Genomic DNA, 23366 nt, shown 5'->3' with positions numbered 1-23366 from the left:
GCAATTCCTCTCCCCCCACTCCAGAGCAATTGCAGAGACCCATTCTCTGCAGCCGCTGACCAAAGCGCGGCGTCAGATAGCCCCTGGTCCTGCTTGAAAAGCACTTTTTTTTAGCTTCAATACCCCCAACTCCCTTCCCCCTTGCCAGCAACTCAGCTAGGAGAGTCCTGGTCCTGCAGGAGCTGTTTGGTGACACCTACCATCCTCATCAGTGCGCACGTGCACGGGGGTGCTCTCCGGTCCTGGCCCCACATCGGTGTGAGCCCTTACCCACACCTTGTACTCGGTCCATTTCTCCAGGTCCTTGATCTCCCAGCTGGAGTGTTCCCGTCCAATGCCATCCACCACATGCTTGGTGCTGTCCTCTCCTTCCACCGCCTGGTACGCAATGGAGTACTGGGTGATGACCCCATTGCGGCTCTGGGCAGGCGGTGGCACCCAACTTACCCGGATGGTAGTGGAGCTGGTGCTTACACACTCGACTTCTTGGGGTGGGGCGGAGGGGGCTGGGGATAAATAAATGAAGGAAGTGGGGAGATGAAGGGAAATGAGTGGAAGGAGAAACCAAAATGCACAGGGAACTTTTACCCAGCCAACTGAACACTGAACATAGGCATGAAAATGCAGCCATGAGCTTCCTGGACAACTGCCTGCCTTCCTTACAAATCAAAGATGGCACTAGGGGCAATTTGTATTTGAAAACCTGAAGAACAGCATGGAAACACAAGGGCTGCTCCGCATCAGAGAACACCTCATCCCAAAGCAGCCTGAGATGCTCACTTCACCAAACACAGTAAATGACAGTAGGGAAAGGGAGAGAGAGAAAAGACTGGTAGGGAGAAGAAAGATACTTACAGTGAAGATCTGAAACAGACGGAAACCAGAAAAGCTAGCAAGATACCAGAAGGCAAGAGTGGCAGAAGGGGAAGCTCGCACACCAGACTGCGTGAAGGCTTGCAAAAACCTGCTCCTAGACAAGTGGAGGAAACAGCAGAGGGCAGGGAAAGTGAGTGACTGAGGTTGGCTGCAGTGCATCCAGGGAGGCTTCGAAACCGTGACCATCATCTGTGAGCAGCACCTGGCCCCAGGTTACGGTGAACGGCTGGCAGGACACCAAGGAAAGAGGAGCTACACTCAGATGTTTCTCATGAGGGCAGAGGGAGGGAGGGAGCCCATCTAGTTGGGGAAGGCATACAGGAGCTGGGTGCTTCTCAGGGTGCTTGCACAGAAGGCAAGAGCCCTAAGCAGGGCACCACCACTGAAGAAGCGCACATAGTTGCTCTGAGGCTAGCAAGTAGGTTGACCAAGCGATAAGTGAGTCACTTGCTTTGCCAAAGCAGGTGAAAGAATTCTGTCTTCCATTCCTGACTTCAACTAGAAACTTAAAAATGCATGAAAAGAGACTGGTGCACTTCCCTGTGCCGGGGTCCTTGCAGCCATCAGTGCACCAGAGCCAGCCTTTCAGGGGATGCAGGGAGCAGGACAAGCCTGCATGCTCATCACCTGTGCAAAGGTGAACAGAATCTACATTGTCCCAGACGGCAGTGGGGAGCTGAGAAAATTAAAGCACCCAACAACTGTGCTGGGGAGAAGATGGCAGCAGCAGAAGATCTGGGAAAACTGGGGACAGCAGAACCCCCCAATGCCACCTCTGTTTGCTGGGAGCATAGGCAGTCCCAGGCCTGTAGGTAACTCTTAGAGCCAATTTCTGCACCCAGGGAGCAGGGCCCATCATGCCTGGGCCGGGGAGCCTGGACAGAGGAAAGGAGGAGGGACAGTGCACAGTAACGGACCTGGAAGAGATGGTGTCTGAGCAGAATCAGGCTGCTGGCATGGGAGCTGTACTGGAGGAAAAAGAATCCAAAGCTAGCGTGTGGAAGCAAACAGTTCCCTATGCGAGGAAGGCAGAGAGAATGGCCCTAGCATCTGGTATACTGGAAGGGAGAAGGGGTAGAAAATCCTCATACTCCTCTGATTAAGCAGGCAGACAAGAGGCAGGGAAGAGAGCAGGAAAACAGAGCACCAAAGCAACACCAAGAGTGAATTTGAAGAAGGCATACGGCAAATACTGAGCCTGGTGGCATCCCTCCAAGGGGATGGGTGAGACATAAGGAGCTACGGGCTGGCAAGCCTTTCCTTTGCCTGCAGAGAGGCCCATCATAGCAGAGATGTGCTCTGGCTTCTGGCCTCCGCAGCATCACTCAGGATGCAGCAGTGAGCTCCTTCTCCAAAGGCAGCTTTGGCTGGCAGCGCAGGCAGGTCAAACGATGGCTGTTGACTGGGTAAGAGTCATATATACAAGTGCAAGGCACAAACTGAGATTAACACAAGCAAAATAAAACTTGGTAACATAAGCAGGATCAACTTAAAACGCACAAGGAATGGGAAGTGTCCCTCCCGGGGTCAGCAAAGAGCCAGCCAGGGGGCCACCATGCACCCCCACACACAGACACACCCCTATTCACACCATGCACCCTCTGCTGCCTCTGGGCTGCTCACACTTGCCTCACATACTGGCCCACAGCAGGCCTGTGCACCCATCCAGCCAATCTACTCCTTATACCAGGGGAAAGCCAGCCTCAAGCTTCCACAATGTTTTGAGAGAGAACAACATTTTAATGGTGGGGACTGATGGGTGCAGAGCTGGTGCTCCTCTCCTGCATCATACTGTTTGCCTGATGTGCTGCTGACTCCCGGAAAGCTCCTCTGTGCTTTGAGGACCCTCAGAGTCGCAATGCTGTACTTCTTGCAGGGTGCCCAGCAGCTAAGAAAGCAGCTTGGAAAGTCAACACAGGAGGCAGCTGTCTTCTCAGGAGACCGGGTCTAGTTGTTCTGCTGGAAGCACACACTGATGCCACCCGGCAAGGGGCTCTGCACCCTTCTGGCATTCCCGGGCACACATCCCTAGCGCTTGTACGTCTAGAGCATGGAATCCGGATGCCAAGAGGAAAACCGAGCCAGCAGCAATACAGAAGCTACTCTCCAGCCCGTTAGTGGCTCGTTAATGATGATGTGCCTCCTGCCTTATCCTTGACTGGCTTGTCAGGGCCAGGAAGAGACCCTGAAGCCAGGCTCGTTGGAAAGCAGGAGTCTGACTGCTCCCGCCATTTGCATCCCACCTGAACATGTCGTTCTCCAAGATCTAAAAGTCTTTTTCAGGGCAACCAGATGGAACAGTGCAGGAGGGAGGCCAATTTGAAGCAGGGAGCAATAGCCTTTCTAGATAAATAAGTTTTAAGGCCAGAGGGGACCAATCCAACCATCTAATGTGAGGTTGCTGCTTAGCACAGGCCAACTAATTTCACCCTGGAAGTCCTGCACTGTGCACACAACTTCAGCCAAGCTAAAGCAGAGCTTTCCAAAAGACCGGATCAACTCTGAGACTCCCAGTGACCAAGAATCCCTCTGCCCCGGGACTATTCAGCCAATAATATTACCATGCTGAATGGCCCTCTATTAACTGCCAAGCATTTTTCTCTCAAAATAAAGAGTGCCATAAGAAATGCTCTCCTCATGCAGGAGGCTTGTAAGCCATAACCCAGTCACTTTTTGGATAAATCAAAGAACTCTTAGGTCCATCAGTATGCGGAGGGTCAAACCAAGTTATTCCTGTAGCCTTTAGCTGAACCTCTTCCAACCTGTCCACATACCTCTTACTGAGCAGATACCAGAATGAGTCAGGTGCTGCTCTACTGGCCAGTGAAGCAGCAGCCTGAAAATAGACCAGTACGAACGACCTCGTCAGCAGACAGTACGTAGAGCAGGTCAGGGAGGATGCCTGCTTTGAGGAGTCCACAAAGCAAAGGTTTCTCTTCCTTGGACTGTCCTGAGACTATGAAGGACTCATTTACGCGTGGAGCCGTCTCTGATTAAGTGTGTTCAGAGATAAGAGCCTTCATTGATGGAGTTAATATAAGCGCCAGGAGAGTTGCTCCAACCTTTGCCTATCAATACAAAAGCTATCTGAAATAAGTATACAAATCCTCATACACAGAATTTGTTCTCAACGTTCAAATATTTGTAACTGCTTGGTCTGAACTGCTCTCCATTTTCATACCTGTCTATTGTGCAGCATCATTACTCTTTTAACAGGGTGAAGGAATGCTTGCGACTGGTATGTTAATGGACTGAGTTCTCCTCAAAGAGGAGGTCACGCCAACCCTGAGCGGAGCTGCTCTTCCCTGTCTGATCTCCCTTTCTAATGGCCGTCTCAGGCTCATCGCCGCTGTGCATGCAGGCGCCCTCTCTGCAGGGAAGGCTGGCTGCCTTTGCCAACTGCTCACCCCACATGGCTACTAAATCCCAGACAGACGGTGCAAACGGAAATGTCTTTTTTTCCCCCCTTTTAATGCTCTTTGCATAATGACAAGCCCAAAAATCGTTAGCGAAAACGAGCTTATCGCAGGGCCCTTTGATAGCCCTAATCTGCTTATGCGCAGCACTTTGAGCTGCCAATCAGAGCAATGCGAACTCCTGCTCTGTGATCACATGGGGCAGAGAGAGGATGAAAGCGATATTGCCTGGGTCACCTCATTATCTAGCCTCTCTATTAACTCTGCTGCGGCTTGTTCTGGTTTCCCCCAGTGCTGCAGTCCCAGAAGCAGCAGCCTCACACAACCCAGGGACACAGTCACTTTCCCAAACTCACTCCTCCAGCTGCCTGGCAGCCACAGGCACATCTGGCCTCCAAGGATGCCTCACCTTGCAGTCAAGTGTATGCATCAGGGAAGGACTCCTGCAGAAGCAAGACAGCTGGAATGGGGAGTGAAGGGGTAAAAATCCAATGGTTTGGAGGCAGGCACGTTTAAAGCCAGCCAAACACCCATATGCTGCCTGTCCGAACAGCTTGCCTGCATGGGAGTAAATTCATAGAGATGCACAAGCTCACTCAAATCAGTCTCTCCAAAGCAATTTCCCAGTCTGTTTCACTCCTCCATCAGTTTTTATGAATCTATCCTTAGGGAAGGACAGCATGATCAAAGGGACACAAAGAAAGAACTTACCACTTGGGTGCACCCCCTCTGCCAAAGAGCCCTGATCCAAAACCCCAGCTGACTTTCCCCTGTTTCCCTTCAGCTAAATGACGCAGGCTGGCATCCCTGCAGACCGACAAGGGCAGGGGCACCGAGCTGCTCCGTGCCTAAGTGAGGAAACTGGACGGTTTCTGCTTTGTCCTCAGTAGTGCAGGGTGTCAGACACTTACTGGATTGGGCAGTTCTGGCTTCGATCATGGGGGTATAGACTCCTACCCCCAGCTCAGAGCGGGCTCCCAGCCGGAACTTGTACAGTGTGTCTGGTTTGAGACCTTCCACAGCATACGAGGAGGTTGGGTCAAACTCCACCTTTTGCTGCCAAAGGAGGGAAACACAAGTCATTCGGTGTAGTTGGAGAAGACATAAAAGCTGGTGCTCAGCTCCCAACGCCAAGGGGAGAGGCAGCCCCGTCAGCCAGTCTGGCCCCAGAAGTCACAGCCACGCTGCCAAACTCACAGCAGTCCTGCAGGACTCCGTGGGCTCTGTCTTCTGGGGTGAAGCACAAGGACCGTGCAGTGAAGCAGATCGACCTCTGAGAGCCTGACCACGCTGCCTGGTGTCTACACAGCACTTGCTGTCTGGTCGCTTTGTGGGAAGGCAGGGCCTAGCTACAGAGTTCAGACCTGGGGCACAGGCCACACTAGTTTGTTTCCTCCCAGCACGTGGCATGTGCCCGGGAAACAGAGTCAAGTCAAGCCCCCATCCTGGAGCAGTCAGGATCTCTAATGCATCTGAACAGTGCTGGCAAAGGTCTGGTTTGCTGTCACTTGCCCTGGAGGGTCTGTGGCCACCTGTCTCTGGCAGCTCTCACACCAGTATAAACACAGGAAGAGGACAGGACTATGGGACACTGTGATGCTGGCATGGTGCTGTTCTCACTGGGCTACTCCAATACTAATTTTGAGATATTTAGAGCTGGACTTTTTTTAGGGACCTAGCAGTAAACGTGGAAGGGCTCTCTAGGCCACAATCAACCCGCTCCTGAAGTGCTCCAGTCCTGGAGGCCATTTCAGACCCATCTGGAAGTCACTGGCCTGCACAAGTGTTTAAGGACCTCAGCAGTAAGAATGCCTCAGGGATGGTGCTGTAGCATTCTGGAGGCACTCCAGTCCCAAACCAGTCACCAGCTGCTTTATGGGGACCAACAGGCACTGGTGAAGTCACTTCTACACGAGTCGGACAGAGATTACCATACACCTATCACAAGCCCATGGGACAGAGTCATTACCCTGAGAAGAAACAGCCCCTTTGCTATTGCAGCTCAAAGTTATTCCAGCAAAAAGACCATTCCCAAGCTGCTGAACTGTGACATCTGGCCCTGTTTGTTGCCTGAAGCAGAAGCAGACTCCTCACCTGAACACCACCCTCTCCTTCCCAGTACAGCAGCTCGTATTTGGTAATACGTTCCTGAGAAGCTGGCAGCCACGTCAGCAGGATCCGGGTATCAGACTCTGCCTCTGCCTGGAAGTCAGCTGGCTGGGCAGGAACTGGGGACCAAACACACGGTTAGTGCCAGGAAGCAGATGCCAAGAAAAGTGTTGCACTGCTTTTGACCCTTCACCTTGGAAGGATCCTCTTTCATTCCTTCCGGACCCTCCTTTCTTTCCTCTCCCCTGCACTCTGCTCTTGGAGCATCCAGGGCCCATCCTGGGGACTAGGGGCCTCGTGCTCATCTCCAGCCCGACTCTGCAACCCAGCTCCTTCCACAGGTGTACTTGGCCTCCCCAGAAGGGCCCCAGCACAGTCGCGTAGGTGTCAACACTCACGTCCAGGGCTTTGTGTGACATTTTTAGCCATCGTATCTCAGACAAAGCAGTGGACTACGTTATTGCTATGGAGATTGATACCAGCTCCACAGGACAAGCAACACATTATATCTGATGTCTGTGGTGCTGGGATGTCACGCTAACATGCAACAATTTGAGCAGCAAGCGCAGCTGTGATGCTGGGTGCTGATCAGACTCACAGCAGAGCCACCCACCACCAGCGTGGGCACAGAGCTGTGGCACTGCACACCATACGTACCCCCTTGCTGTGTTTTGACCTGGATGATGTCCGAGGGGGGCCCGTCACCCACTGAAGTGAAAGCCAGGACGCGGATGCTGTACGTGGTCCCTGTGATGAGGCTCCCCACGGTTGTCAGGTGGCTGTCATCGGTGTTGTGTTTCTGCCACATGCTCACAGGCAGATGCGGGTCAGTTGTATAATAAACACGGTACCCTCGAATCTGTCCATTTGGCTCCTCTGGCTGCTCCCACTGAACCAGCATGGTGCTGGCACTCAGCATCCGTGCCTGGACTTTGAGGGGTGGACTTGAAGGAGCTTGCTCTCCCGTCCGGGCCTCAACCAGCTCGCTGGGGGGACCCCTGCCAATGTTATTGACTGCAATGACCCGGAACTCGTACTCCGAGAAGGGGCTGAGCCCACCTATACTATAGCGCGTTGTTGCCACACCATCTACCTCCTGGAACTGGCCCTCCAAGGATTTGGGCTTGTACTGGATGACGTAATATGAAATGGGATCAGAGTTGCCCGAATCCCAGGTGAGGGTCACGCTGGTAGCTGTCGTTTCAGTCACTAATGGCTCTGTTGGAGGTTTTGGCAGCGCTGCAATTGGAAGGCAGAGAGGTGTGATTTAAATAATTCAGTCAGCTCAAACCCTGCAATGTGCACAGGGATAAAAATGGAGCTGCCACCTCCCATTAACATTCTTCTTTAAAAGGCAGAAATCATTTCATACTCTAGAACATGCATTTTTATATTACCATATATTGCTTGAAGTGGTTCTTAATGGAAGGATAAACAGAGCAATCATGTTATTAGACGTGCTTGACGCACTTACCAGCAGCAGGCTAAATAAAGGTAATTCAACAGGGATGCAGGAATGTTTCTGTCATGGGGGTTCAGCTGGCAGTGGGAAGGTGCTTGCTGGGCTGGGCTGGCCCCAGAAGCCAGGTTCACAGCTGATTCACAAGGGGACACAGTAAAGCAATCAGAGCACTACATATAACCAGGAGCAATGCTCCCGATTCCACAGGGACGGCATCTGAGGCCACAGGGAACTCATGGGCAGTGCTGTTAGATGGGCTGATGAGGGGAATGCCTTGTAAGTAGTACAGTACATGCAGGAGGGATGCAGTCGGAGAAATTACCAACTTTCACAGCCACTCTTTCACTGGGTGGTGTGTCAAACTGTAACCAGACAATAAATTGTTACACAAGAACTCTGTGACACTGACATCTGTGAAGTGTTAATGAGAATGCAGTTACTGCAAGCAACCATTTCCAGATTTGCCATTTTGCCAGAACAAAGAGAGAGCGAGTGTGTCAGAGCACACAAATACTTTAAGACAATGAGTGAATTAAAGTCTACGGTAAGTTTAAACCTCCTGTGAACCACTCTAGATAAAGTCATTAGTGATCTGTACTCAGCTGTGCTTGAAGAGGAACTAGGAAAAATGCCTCAGCCCAAATCAAGATTCCCAAGTACTTAATTATCTGGCAAAGCCATCACGCTTCCAGCTTCCACCTGGTTCAGCTGAGAAGGGCAGGCTTGCTAGCACAGAAGCGTGCCTGCCCTGAGCGCTGGGGAAGGATGCCTTTTCCAGGGCTACCGCAACATGGATACTGACAAAATCAGCAAGGGCTGAGCTGGCACGAGAAGGAGGAACACGCTACCCCCCTCAACCACCCAGCCATCCATGGAGGACTTGGAGGACAAAAGCATCCCTCCTTGTATCGCAGCCCGAAACAACACCCTTCCTAGAGCATCCAAGAAATTGGCAGCCTCCCCCAGGCTTACAGGGACAGATGACACTCATCCGCCCTTTCCTTTGTAGAGGCCAAAACCTTGACTCTTGCCAGCTCTTGGGTGTGCAGCCTGCCTGCGAGCAAGGGGCAGACCCAAGACCTTGAAGGATCTTAGTGCAACCAACTCTGTGTCATCTTGCTTCTCCTGTCTGCCCCGCAAATGATTTACTCTCCAGCAAGCACGAGGAGAAGCAACGTCGGGTAAAGAAATCTGGGACAGACACAGCAAGATGCCCTGAGTGGAGGTGCAGAAAGGTGAGGAAGAGAAACGAGGAAGACAGTAAGGGCCTAAAGGAGCTGAGCAGAGGCTCCAGGTCCCTCGGCCTCGCAGACCTGGGGCAGCAGCAGGCGCCGCACCAGCTGGGTAGGGAGAGAGGATGTCACCCCAGTACCAAGAGGTAAACACTGAGACCCCATTAGTGCAGTAGGGCAGCCTCCACCTCCTCCCAACCACCTCCACGTTGAACCTCATTCTTCTCTTCAATTCTGTGGTATTGTTCAGGCAGGGACTCAGCGCTAAAGGTGGCCATAATGCAGGAGGGGACTTCTGAGAACAGAGAGACACAAAAGCTGACTTGTCTATGGAAATCTGAGCTACAAATCAATGGGGAGGAGAGGAAGAAAGGGATGGTGCGGACCTGCTTGGCCACAGATGGAAAACGCAGGACACGTACTTCAGCCCTGAAGTTTGGGAGCTGCCTGAGGCACACTGCCATGTCCCCAGTGGCCCATGGACAGCAATCAGCGGTAATGTAAAGCCCCCTGTGGGGCAAAGTTATCTGAGAAATGGCAGCAGGAAGCCTATCTTAGGGGCAGCGGCAAAAGAGAGAGGGGAAAGAGTCTGAGTAGGAAGGGAAAAAAGAAAATTGACAGAAGAGTATAGGACTGAGAGGGTAGATAGCTCCCCTCTGAAGGGGGCAGGGTGCTCAGTCTAGCGAGTCCCTGTGAACACGATCCACGTGGCTAGGATTAACCTCCTCATCCAGCACCCACGTGCTAGATAATCATGGACCCAGCGAGATTCCCTCGTGGCGCAGCAGGGACCCGGCACACAAGCCTGTGTCCTGCCATGCCACGAGCAGGGAGAAGGGAAAGGGCCTCCAAAGCAAGCAGCATAATGTGAGTAGGAAAAAACAAAGTTGGGGATTTGTGACCTTTCCTCTCAAGGTGGAAAAGTCACAGGAGACTCTACAGTCCACTGGCTGCACCCAGAAACACTCTGGCAAAAGGCTGCATCTTTGAAACCCAGGTAAGGAGCATCCTAAGGAACACACAACCCCTTACCTTTGACAGTGATCTGGGCTGTGGCTTCAATCATGCCGAGGGAGGAGATGGCCACACAGGTATAGTTGGCGGATTGCATGATGTTATTCAGCTCCAGGACGTTCCTGCCAACAGGCATCTCATCTTCTTTGGTCAGCTCCTCCACACCAGCCATCCACTTCACGTAGGGCATCGGAGCACCTACCGCCACGCACGTGAGGTTCACGCTCCCCCCAGGCATCACCTCGTGGTTGCTCGGAGGGATAGAGAATCGAGGTGCAACACGCCGCACTGAAACAAGGAAGAGACAGCTAGTAGGGTCACAGAACTGGCAGACGGCACTCAGCTGCGTTGCGGGGGTGTGTGAAGGGGGTTCAACAGTCTTGCCTGTCTATCCCTCGGGACAGATAAAATGAAGTGCAAAAGCTGTTCACTGCTTTGCCAAATTGCACACACTTTTCTCCCCTTCCTTAGCCACTGGCATCTTATTAGAAGAACTCATTAAGGGATGGCTCAATCCACTCCCTCCAAACACAGGCTTTTAAAATCATATTACTAACATGAAACATTCCCCCATTTAAATTACATCCCTCTAATTAGAGGGCATGCACAAATGCCAGTCACACACTCTCTCCGTACAGGGCCCACTGAAGCTCTGCAAAACAGAATTACCCGCTCCATTTATTAGCTCTAGGGCAAAGCAACCTGTGTCCTAAACCTCGCCGTGCTGGGGCAGGGGCCGCAGGAGGGTTTCTTTCTGAATTAGCACGCGCGTGCTGCTAAATAAAACGTTAATTCTTTTCAAAATGTAACTCAGGTTCTATGTTGGCTCAGAAAAAACAGTCACCAGAGCCACAGGACATTGTCAGAGCCTGAACAGAGCACCTTCCTGGCCAGGAGAGAACTAATCCTGACGGATGTGAGATCATATCCATTTTGACATAAGAGAGTGGGGCTGGCAGCACCCTCCCCACCTTTGTGGCAGCACTTTGGGAGATGTATTCCTCCTTATTTCATTGCACAGCTTCTCTTCATATCAATCCCTTGCTGGGTATTTCATTCAGGACTTATTTGTAAGCAACTCTCAGCTACAATAAAGCTCTAAAGCTGCTTGCCATATGCATTCCCGTCAGGAAAATGACACTGAGAAATGAGGCCCCTTCTTCAGGGTTAGTGTTATGGGCCTATTTAAGCAAGGGTAAAGAAACAACTGTGCTCCGTAAATCTTCGTCTCCTCTGGGTAAGCTGATTTTAGTCTGTAGTTAAAAAGGGAAACTGCTTGAGCATGTCTCGCCCAGAAACCCTGTTCTCCTCTAGCCTCTTCCACCAGGAAGGCAACCCCAGAGCGCTGGCCGGGCTCACGACTGATTCCTCGGGAGCCTTCGCCTGCCGAGTACGCTCCTGCGTCGGTGCAATCGAGGCTGGCAGAGCAGCGAACGGCCGCAGCGCCGAGGGGAAGCGGCAATCGGGTAGGAGTCCGCGCAGCACCGGGTCACGGCACGCCGCAGGTGTGACCGGCAGCAGGGACGCGGGGGCCCAAGGGGCACGGTGCTCCCGGCCTGGCGCCCACCCGGCTGCAGCGGCGGCCCTGGAGCCGGCGAAGCTGCTGCCAGGCTGGCGAGCCGTGCGGCCGCAGCTCCCCGTGACAAGCTGGCTCTCCCCATGTCAGATTGCACTAGTGCTCTCTCTGATGATTCACTCCCAAACCAAGAGCCTTGCAGAGCACGGAAGCCCCCACACTAGCATGTATAACAGAGTGAAGACTTCACGATGAATTAGACGATACTGTCAACACCGTGTGTATAGCACACATCGTCTCGGTGACAAAACAGGGCTCATTAGCTCCTTACCAGCCGGGGGAAGGATAACTTGCCTTTTTTTTTTCTTTTCTTTTTTCTTTTTTAAATGTCTAAATCCAAAGTCTTGCTGGTTGTTTTTTTTAATCAATTATTAAATCTCAAATCAATAGCTACATGAGTGATCGCCAGTGAGGCGTTACCTGACTGACGGGACAGCGTTCCCCAAACGAGACAGAACTGAAAGTGTACTCAAGCTCTACGCAGTCATGAGAATACAGCGTTAACCCAATGGACATGGCAATGGTTTAACATGATGGCGTGTATTTCCAACCAAAGCATCCCAGCACCATTCGTTAAGAGTCAGGTTTCATTTTCCAATGAACGTGGCGTTATTTCAGGTAGAAGCTGTTCAAATTCTGTCCCCATCCAAGGACCAAAACCACCCACCCACGCTGTAGTAAAATTAATAATAATAATAAAAAAAGAACAGCAAACTTTGAGAATAAAGCCATAGATGTGCACAGAGCACTCACTCACATGCACCAGGCAAACAGGCTGGCAGGCACAGGAGGCCACTACAGAGTCACAGAGAGAAAGGAGTGAGTTAGGGCAGGATGAGGACAGGGAAGATGCACAGAAACTCAAGTACGGAGACACTGGCAGACAAGAGACTCGCGCACAAGCGACCATGCAGGAAGGGCAGAGCCTGGCATGCGAGACTAGCTTTCGAGAGCAAGTCCTGTGAGAGCAGGGGCAGAAGAGCCCGCCACGGGCGCTGCTGCGACCTCCTTAACGTGCCGGGCGAGATGGGCTCCCCAAGAAGGGCTGGAGAGCGGCGGGCGCCCCTGGGGTACGGCCCCTTGGCGGCCAAACGCGGACACCACGTGCAGGGTTCAGCTCTCAAACACGGGAGGCCGGATGGGGGTTAGGGCAATGCCCGCAGTGATGGAGCTGGCCAGGATGATAACCTGGCAGGAGAGCGTGCAAAGGATGAGATGGGCTCTAACGTACTCCCATCCTCGTTTAGGGATAATTGGCAGTTTCTCGTCTGGTTGGTGTGGAAGGAGAAGGGGAGCTGCTGTCAGCTAGCATTAGCAGGAGCCGGCAGAGCTCTTCTGGCAGGCTGCAGAGCACCGTCAACACGTTCCTCAAGCTCAAGCCAGTGCTTCACATCTGCTTTTCTACCACGCTAGTCTGGTAATAATTTAAACCAGCCTAACTCCTCAAACAAGCGGCATACTTCAGAATTTCTGTCCAATTTACAAGTCAAATCACATGGGCCAGCACAGCCCATGATGATACCTTAAGTACTTCAGAAAATTTTGATGCTCTTCATTTCCTGCAGCAAAGAATTTCCCTTTTTATTACCATTTTCTTGACAAGAATTTGTGACTTTATTTTTTTAATCTTCCTTTTGAATAAAGATCAGGGAAGGTGGTTTGGACGTTTTGCAAGAATAGCATAGGGAAAATCGCTGTGAATATTAAAATGATTTCAATGGACAATAGTATAATTCAGAGGTTTAGTTAAACCAGCCGATTGTCAAAAACGAGATTCATTGTCATTCATCCCAAGAACAGGCATCACAAGGGCTCTGTGCTGCCGCACAATTCAGCCCGCTCCCTCTCCAGAGAGCACCCTCAGGGATGTAAGGTGAAACCCCAGAGCAGCGAGCAACGCCACGCAACCGCAACCGGAGCAGCGCCCTGGACCCCCACAGGACAGGGAAGGAGGACAGTGCGGGGACTGCTCCCCTGCTTTTATGGGGGGAACTGCAGGGAGGCAGGAGGGAAGCAGGCAGGAGGGAACAGCCATGAAGCTAGAGATTGAGAAACGTTAATAATTCAGCATGCATTAACGTGCACATTCCTTGCCTTGAGAGCAAAGAGCATGAATCGATTGCCCGGCTCCTTTCACCACTGGAGTGGCTGTTTCTTAACGTCTCAGATTCCCTCCGAGAGCGATGCTACTGCCTGGAGAACCCAGCACCCTCCTTTCTGTGCCCTGCACGAGTTGCAGGCTCTCGGCAGCGGCTTCGGGCATGAGCGCTCAGGGCTGGTGCTCCAGCCCACCTCTCCCTGGCTGAGGCACTGCTGCAACACAGCAAGGCTCTGCTGGAAACAGGACAGTGCACGGAGGACGTGCCCATGTGTCTGAAGTTGTGCCCATGTGTCTGAACCAGGCGGCTTCTTCCCGCCGGTTCTCTCGGCCCCAGCACAGCCACGCAAACGCGCCAGCACACCTCCCCCAGCCAGGAGGTGAGACTCTGGTTCGTTGCTCCAGCCAGGAAAGCTGGAAGATGCTGGGGCATGGGGACGTGATCTCCACCTAGCCACACATTTACCCTGCCCCAAACTCCCTCCTTTCTCAGGCACCACCTCCTCAGAGCTGGGAAGGAGTGAATTTAGGAGATATCTTCAAACACGATCATCGGTCTGCATGGTTTGCTCAGCTGTAGACACCTTTCATCTCTCTCTCGTGCTATCATTTTAAGGAAGGACTTCAAATGGAAAGGCAGTTACTGGTGTCTCACAATCTATTGACAGAATCAACAGCAGGAGAGGAAAAATTGGAGCCAGAAAAAATGCATTTACAGTCTAATCTTGTGCTCAAACAATGCTGTACTATTTATGCTCCCAATGCATCCTTGAGTGCTGACATTTTATAGACAATTTCCAAAACAGGGCCTTGCCATTTTTGGATTATATTTCAGCTATAACTTTTAGGTCTAATTATTTGCGCTGACAACCACATATAAAAGAGGATATATCATTACAGTGGTGCAGCACTGGAGACACATCAGCATTCAGCATACTGACATACTAATAGCAAAGTAAGGGAGAGCAAGATTGTGGAGCTACGCAATTTGCATTCGCTCTCTGAAATTTCTCTGATGAAAATAACACAACATTAAGGAGGGGAATAAGAGAAAAGATCCACTGTATCAAGATAAAATAACTCGTTAATAAATAACCTTGTAGCAGTCGCAGAGCAATAATTAAATGCATGGGTGAGCAGTACACAGTTTTAAGTAAAGCTGGAAAAAATGTAAGATGTAATTATCAGTGCCAAACAAATTATAAGCACGGCAAATCCCACTGGAATATTTAGAAACTAATTTCTGGCTTCACATTAAATATTTGCGTACGTGGGTATTTTTGGTGGGGTGGGAAGGAGGGGTCAACACAAAGAATGAGAAATTATCTGCTCCTGCTGGCTTATATCCATTCTTGGCTTCCTCCCCTCAGCTAAACCATGCGGCTAAAACATTTAAGTGCCCTGTCAAAGGTTTATTCTCCAGGGGTGTCTGAGCCATCACAGCGGTACTCCAAATTCACTGAAATCTGGGAGGCTTTGGGCCTTGGCTTTAGTTTTTTCTTTCTTCCTTGTTCTCATTTTCCATCATTGTCTTGGGCTCAGGTAATTTTATCCTCTACGAATTCTATTTTTAGAGGGTAAACAAGGGCCCTTTGTCTCAGTACAATCTGAACGAGAGCACGTTCCAGGGAGAGAAATGGGAACGAAATCAGTGTACTGGAACAACTGCTATGACAACTTGTTAAAACCTGTTCCAGTGATGATTATAAGATCAACCCATGCAGCTGCCTGATGGCATGTGTGAGAAGAGTCGGGGTCTCTTTCCCCCCACTATTCTGGTCAGCTTGAGCCAGAGAGTCAGCATGAGATGCCCTCGCCTCTAGTCCGTGCTGAGGGATGAACCTGCAAGGTACCTGTTCAGCGAGGCAATCATTTCTGGAGACTAGGTCAGGACTTCTGCCAAAAACACCAGCTTTCCTCAGCATGAAATCATGAGTACCTCGAGCTAGGTCTGGAGCTAGATTTAATTTAAAGGTTGGACTTGCCTTTCAGTACTGTCCTTAATCCTGCTCCCTGAGGGCAATGGGACAGAGCAGGGCAAAGCGCAGATCACGTTTCGCTGAGAGGCCACGAGCTCCTGTGCACACCGCTGTGACTCTCACCGAGCCGTCCCAGGGGAGGGCTGGGACAACTACCAGGGCTCCCAAGTCTCCCACCAGCAAGAGAAAGACCCAGCCCCAGGGAAAAAAGGAGAGGCAAACCTGTCCATGCCCTGGTCGTGCAAAGGGGCCTCCTCTAAGCTTGGAGGACCAGCGGCATCATGAGAGCGAGGACTGCAGAAGAGCAGGAAAGGTGCCGTCACCCCAAGGGCCTTCCACCTCTTCCCCTGCTGCCCTACTATAGCGGAGCAGGGGGAGTAGCACACTGGATTTTTCTACAGCTGAGATCAAAAGCAAGCTGTGTCCCTCTAGGAAAAAATCAAAACCAAGCTACAGGAGAAACTGAGGTACACGTTCTCCCTAGCAGCTCACTAAGCGACCAGAATGAGATCAGAATGATCTCTGCTTCCAAAGACTGCTCTTGATCTCTGGCCAGAAAGCAGCAGCAGTTCAGAGGTATTAGACTGGCACCTAGCACAGGTAATGGGTTAAAGGACCCCACGTACAGAAGCATGCACCTCTTCCCACCCTACCTTTGAACACCACCACCTTGGCTGGTATTCGCATGCAAAATACTTTCTGTGCGTTTTAAATCTCAAGCAACAAAGGCATGCAAAGCAAAGTATCAGTGCCATCACCAGAGTCACAGCAAACAGTAAGCAGATTTCATCAGGCACAAGGTGGCCGTGCCTGGAGGGGAGCCAGAGTCTGTAGGGCCCCCTCCCCTTTTGGGGACGGTTCTCCTCTCCCTACTGGAAAAGTCCCATCTGACGTGGCGTACTGTAGATGGATAAGAAGTGAAAAGGACCAACCTTCTCGCTGATCTGAGAGATGAAAGTTTGTTTTGTTTGATGGCAGAGTGCGATGAAGATGAGGAGGGAATAAAAAAAGACAAGGAAAAACACAGAGAGTAAAAACAGGCCAAGCTTCATCTGTCCGCACACCACTGAAACGACAAGACAAGACTACAGAGGTCAGCCACGACTTCCCACAGCGCACACACACCACTCCACGTTGCAGCAAAGAGCGCACCACACACTGCTCTGGCCGGCAATGAGTGGGGCTGGCCTCTCTGCCTCCCTGGCCAACTCACGGCTCTCAGAGACCAGACAGGGAGGACTGCGCTTCTCACACATACTCACAAGGAAGGTGCTTCAGTGGGCGGCCCCACGCTGTGCCAGATGCTGCAAGCATAGACACATTTACACGTGCAAACAGCACATACACAACACACGCGCAGAGCAAGGGACTCCAGCCACTACACGGACTTCACACGCTCCCGTGCACCCATTCCAACTATAGAGATGATGGCAAAGGCACTTTAAACCCATTGACCACACACTGGGAAGAGCATATACATGTAGATCAGAATTTTATCAAGTATGAAAGCAGTGTTCCAAGTGGTGAATGGAAAATCTTCTACCATGAAGAGCTGCTCCCCCTCTCCAAACAAAGAGCTAAATCTAGCAGAGAGGTATTAGACAATTAATTGATAGACATGTGCAGTCTCAGCTGGGCTCAGTTTCGGGAGAGCCTTATGGGTATACTGTGCTGCGAGTGAGAGATGGACAAGAAATCAGAAGGACAAAAACACCCAGAGAGAATTGAGGAGGTCCCAGTTTTTGTTCCTGTGGGAGAGACAGTAGAAGGTTAGTTGCATTTTCCTTATAGACAAAGGAGATCTTATTTCTTTAGCAGGAGTGACCTCACTCCAGCTACAGATCTGTGGCATATCAGCAGTAATCGAACCCTCGCTGAGAGAATACAAAAGTGGATTTGATAGTTAAAGACTGCTTATGAGTCACATTTCTGATGGGGGAAGGAGAAGGTGGGGGGAGGAATTTGCTTTCCAGCAGAAACACTGCAAATTAAAGAACAGCATGTGGTATTCTACAGGGTACAGAACAGTGAGCCATTTTGCGTGATTAGAGGACAGGATTTTAACCAACACCACCATGGTACAGACCAGGTACAGCTGCCAATGGCAGCTACACCAGCAGTCTACGAGGTGTAACGGAGCTTGGAGAACTGCAAAACAGTTGCTTTGATTTCCTGAAGTGAACCAATGTCACAGGACCAGAACCAGTCAACTCAGAGCTACACTGACCCATGAGCAAGGGCCACCTCCAGCAAGTACCCCCACATGAACGTCCTCGAAACAAGCAGTCCTGGTTTAAGGCCGAGGTTTCCTTCGGCCTGCTTCGGACCTGGGATTCACCTCTTGTTCCATGAAACATTTAACACCAGACTCATTTATTCTTGTGAGATCCTCCGACCGGAGAGGACTTCTTTCCTGCTGCTCCCAGTCACCATTTTCTTTTTTAACCTAGTGGAGCTATCGCATCTGCATGGCCCCAGCGGGTAGGGAGAGCCTTTGGCCTTCTGCTCAGCTCTTCTCAACAAGCAGGATTTGCCTCCTGCGCCTGCCAGCCCCAGCTCTGGAAGGACGTTGGCGCACATGGCTGCATTTCTGACTTGCTATGGCATAGCCCAGCCTGTCCACAGGCAGGGAGATGGGAGCTGCTGCAGCACGTGATGGCCGGGAGGTTTATTTCGGGGAGCCTGGCGGGGACCAGGCCTTGGCAGGGCACATGGACCGGAGGCTGCGCCAGCAGTGGCTTTCCCATCGTGTTGACGCTTCAGATTACATTTGGGAAGGTGAGGAGACACGTGTGAAACGTGCTAACTCAAACAGATTACTTTCTAGTCTGTCAAACAGGTACAAGTTTGGGGGCCTGCTATTTGTCACTAATTGCTGGATTATCTCTTAATCTCTTATTATATTAGTGGCTTATAGGGAATAAAAAACAGTAGCAGGGTATTTTGGAACAGCAATATAAAGAGAGAGGCAACACCTGGACAAAAAGTTCTCCCTCTTTTCCCTTAGTTAATGCTTAAATAGATCATAGATAATGCTTTATCTGAGAAAAAAGACTGATAAATGGTAAATTGGAAGTTTCATCTCCTTACAGATCGCATTCTCCCTTATCTCCAATTCTTTATCCATGTCACTCCTAAATTAAGAATCATGTTTTATCTAGAGGTTGTTCACCTTTTCATAGAACAAAGGACGCAGAGCACGTGCTGTAGTGAAATCTGCCCGTGTAGGGATAGAGGATTCAGGGACGGGCATGCCCAGTGTATCCCCCATTATATATACACACGACCACGTTACTAGGAACCTGAGCTGCCTGACAGCTGACTTGGCTATACCAGTCTTGGTGTCCAACAAAGCAAGTCACGTCACAGCAGAAATGCCAGCGGGGCATAGCCAATCCCATACGGTAGAAAAGGCTTCCTTTTGAGAACCAAGTGGAGACAGCAAAGAAACAAAGCGCAAGGCCATATCAGAGATGCGCCTGCCAGTCCTGATTGTCAGATGGCTCCAGTGCGCTGCAGACAGAAATTCCCAGGCTGACTGAATTTGGCTTTTACCCTGCCACAGACATGCTCATCTTGCACAGCAGCAGCAATACTCTAACCACAGCAGCTTGCTGCAGTTTAGGCTTACAGGAGGCTCTGCTTTTGCGTATTCTTAGGCATAAGCACCTTGCACCAGGGCAGCAGGCTGTGGCCAGGATATGAATGTGCAGGTCTGAGAGTTTACATCACTAGCTCAAACAAAGCCACAGATTCCTAAGGCTTTCAGAGTGGGCAGTTAATACTTTCCTAAAAGCAACGAGAAAGTTCGTTCTCCAAGTTGGCTCTGCAATTCTGCTAGGAACTATCAGCATTTGTCCTGTGCTGAAAACACCCCAGTGCTATGCAAAACACTAATATAAAGGCAAACCCAAAGACAATCCAAAAGACAGAGGCTAACAAAAATCCAAAGGGGGATGAACCTGTTCCTGCTTATCTCCAAAAGCACATCTTGTTATCTTAAGGACTCCACATAATTGATTTTTTTTTTTTTTTTGCAGCTTTTAGAGGTATAGAGGAACAAAAGGACAGACTGTCTTTTTTATGCCAGATTACATGAGAATAAGACAATCTCTCATTATATGCAGTGAACAATGTTCTCATGCCACAGCGATGAGTATATTCCCTCCCAGAGAGACAGACAGGATGCTCAGGGCACCCAACCATCCTTTCCCATTCATAGTGCACACGCATACATGCACAAATTCAATTAAGAATGGAAAATCTCCGTGCACCGGAGACGGATTGCCGAACCCTTTACGCAAGTGGATACGAGAGGGGAGGGAATGGGCATTTAGTCAGCATGGATATGCATGCCTAATTGTTCCACAGACCTCTATGCAGGTCATGTGGGGAAGAGAGGGAAATAGGTTTCCAAGCCCATTTCCGTGTTGCATTATCATGTATCTAGCCATCAGCCAGTCTGCTTCTATTTTCCATAAAGGTCACTTTACAAATAATCAGATTGAGTCCTGCACTGCACTTTTAACTGTCAAAAGACTTTGCAAGGAGTAAGATTGTTAAGCTTATTGAGTTGAGTTTGTAAAGCACATCAAAATCTTCAGCTGTAAGGTGCTAGGAGAAGGGCAAAAACCTATTATTTATTAAACAGCAATTGTTACAAATATCATGGCACACAGATAATTATCATGGCATCGTAGATACACGAACAGAGAACACTTCACTCCAGGAGAAAATACGACAAAAATATCCACAGTAATAGATGGGGAAGAGAAATCATGTCGGAAGCCTTTCCCGAGCTCTCCCTGGAGCCAGCCAGTCCCAGTACTGGGTGCTGAGTGGTGGCAGCGCGACCCACCGCGTGGGCCCAGCAGGGAGACCCTGCACGGGCAGTGGATGCCGAGCGCCCCACTGCTCTGGCTGCGCTGCTGGCTGCGTTCACACCGAGCTGGCTGAAAACTAGCCAAAGGGCATCTGCCCAAACTACCGCTGCTCTAACTTGGGTTACAGCAGCGGCTTCAGCATGGGGCAGCACGTGGGGGCAGAGGAACTGCTGTTAAAAATATGGAAATCCTGTAAAAGGGAATGCACTTTCTTCATCAAAAGGTCACTGCTCTAGGGAACATATTGCAGCATTATCTCGAGGTGAGGACTGCACCACGTGTCTCGTGGAGATCACAGCCCTGCAGACCTGCAACCCTCCCTCCCTCCTCAGCCAGGTGCCAGCTGCCCGCAGGCAGTTACTCTACAGCTGCTATCTCAGACTGGTTTTGCTTCTGCTGAAGGTCCAGGGCAGATGTGCCTGTCTGCGGCTGAAGTCGGAGTCATCCGGTCTGACTCACCAGCCTGTCCGGGTTGCCTGTCATCGAGGCATCTCCCCTGCAGGGCTTTGCTGTCTCTGCTTGGCTGAAGTTGCTGCCAGCCCTCGAGCACCGGCAGTGCCCCTCTCTGCTCAAGTGACTTCCCCCAGCCAGCTCTGGTGAGAGGCAGGTGCATGCCGCTTTGGGTTGCAAAGAAACAGGTTCCCTGTTACCTAGCTGCTTTTCAGGCATCCCCAGTTTTGATTGCTACTTTTTTGACCGCTGTCCTCTGCTTTTACTGTTCTGCTGGCAATACCCTCAAGCTTTGACGGTGGTTGCTATTTTAGCTGTTTTAATATTACGTAAGCGCAAAATGTCCCTTTTAAAGGCTTCAAGTCTTGTTGCTCCAGGCCCATGACAATCATTCAGAATTATTATTATTTACACAAGGTCTCCACTGCAACAAGCATTGTATAGCCACAAACAACCATCTCGGTGAGTTCCTTCTGTGTCTGAGCCTGGGCTACCACCAAAGCCCCAAGCGTAAAACCCTGCAGAGTCCAGGGAACTGCTGCTAGGGACAGAGCTTCAGTCCTAATTTCACTTTGGGTGATGGCTCCTTAGTGAAACTTGGCAAATAAAACTTCAGACTCCAAACAAGTTTTCCCTCTGCCAAATCAAATATGAGCCTAGCTTTTCAAAAGGCAGATCAAGAAAGTACAGATTTTGGCAGTAATACCATTTCTATTTACTGCAGTCTGATTTACTAGTTTGGAATTTGGGGGGAAAGGAGATATTTCAGTTTAAAATGGTCTGTCTTTAAAAGCAGCTGTGCAGCCAATTCTGCACAGTATGTGCCACATTTTGGGACAGGGAACTTACTGTACTTGCCTTACCAGGACACGCCAAAGACCTCTTCCCTTTATGCCTTGAAAGTTTAAAAAGCAGCACCTAAGAAAGGAAAACTGAGCAGCAAATTTCTCACTTGCCAGCAAGTACAGAGTAAATACTCCAATAAGTACTATCCTAATAGCATCTATACTGCTCACGGCTGTAAGCAGCAGCGTTGGGGACCAGACCTAGTGAACTACATAGTGTTTTTGTAAGCCCTTCTGCTCATTTGCTTCACTTAAGTATTTAAAAAAAAAAAAAAAGCCATCTGTACAGGAGGGGCAGGGCAGAACAGACCTCTCAGGCAGGGAAGCAGTTAAGTAAGTGTGCCTGCTTTGAGGGGGGCAGCACAGACGCCACTGCCTCCACAGGCAGGGCTGTACAAGCCTCCTCGCTGAAAACCCTCTCTTTCTGCAGATGTCCCTCAGCTGCAGGCAAAGCAAGAGTGAAATGTATTCATACAAAACCAAAGGCTTGGGTGAATTAGTACCATTATATTCCACTCCCAGCGAGCACAGGGAAATGACACAACCTTTTTTCATGCTAGGTCCAATCTCCCTTCCACTCTTCAATCAATTTATGTCTTGAATCAACTTCTTGGATTTTTGCTGCTAAATTAGACAGTAAGCTCTCGGCATTAGAGAAATCACTTCTTCCATATGTTTTTATTCCCTTCCTCCCGCCCTGCAGCACTACCAAGTCCCAAATCTAATCATGGTTTTGAGGTACTGCAATACATGTGACTATGGACCACAACTGGATAAGTGCTCCTCCATGGTGGGAAAGACAACATCCGAAGCAGCACCCATCAAGCACATCTGCACCGGCAGGACAAGGACGTGCTACTGTGCCCCCTCTAAAGTTCCCGTTACACCCCAGCTAGCCATGCTTGCCAGGCACACTCCCTGCCCTTGCCTTTCACGCTGCTCATGCTCCTCCGGCAGTGCCCAAGTTGCCTGTAACCCTCTGCGCCTGGCAGCCTGAACGGCGACAGCGGGAGGCATCCGCTCCCAGTGCGGCTCCCCAGCCCATCCCAGCTCTGCGGCGACGGACATTTAGACCTGTCAGTTTAGAAGCAGAATGCTTATGAGGGTTGCTTTTCGGCACAGTTAGTAAGATGAAAATAATAGCTTCAAGGAAAATGCATCCATTTTCCTTTACAAATCCCTGGTGTGGAAACGTTTTAACTTTTAATGAAGTCCATCTGTGCTGAAGTGCTGGCTCAGAAGGATTTGCAGAGACAAGACATTGGTGTAGCTTGCTCCTTCTTCCTCCTCTTCTTTCATTGATATGGGAAGCCCTGAGCAGCGCCTGGATACTCTTTCTCAGAACCCAGTATCTTCCTTTGTTAGTATGAGAAATAGGCTAAAGATGCTAAAGAGCCTGTGCTTTCTAACACTGCACACCCACAAA

At 50.4% G+C, this 23366-nt stretch overlaps 1 protein-coding gene across 24 annotated transcripts in view; it reads right to left on the bottom strand.

Annotated features, from left to right (window-relative positions):
- The window catches only part of PTPRF (protein tyrosine phosphatase receptor type F), a 399448-nt gene that overhangs the window by 68133 nt on the left and 307949 nt on the right, over nt 1-23366 (bottom strand). For 16 of the 24 annotated variants that reach the window (XM_068952831.1, XM_068952832.1, XM_068952839.1 and 13 more), the window contains 5 exons: nt 10128-10397; nt 7059-7640; nt 6387-6520; nt 5204-5348; nt 201-506 (listed from right to left, as the gene is read on the bottom strand). In XM_068952831.1, coding sequence (XP_068808932.1) covers nt 201-506; nt 5204-5348; nt 6387-6520; nt 7059-7640; nt 10128-10397 — 1437 coding nt within the window. The remainder of the gene's footprint in view (nt 1-200; nt 507-5203; nt 5349-6386; nt 6521-7058; nt 7641-10127; nt 10398-23366) is intronic. The other 8 variants (XM_068952843.1, XM_068952845.1, XM_068952851.1 and 5 more) reach the window with 1 other exon arrangement.

The sequence above is a fragment of the Struthio camelus genome, chromosome 8 (assembly GCF_040807025.1).
Source record: "Struthio camelus isolate bStrCam1 chromosome 8, bStrCam1.hap1, whole genome shotgun sequence".
Taxonomy (NCBI): Eukaryota; Metazoa; Chordata; class Aves; order Struthioniformes; family Struthionidae; genus Struthio; species Struthio camelus.
This window is presented reverse-complemented; position numbering and strand designations above follow the sequence as displayed.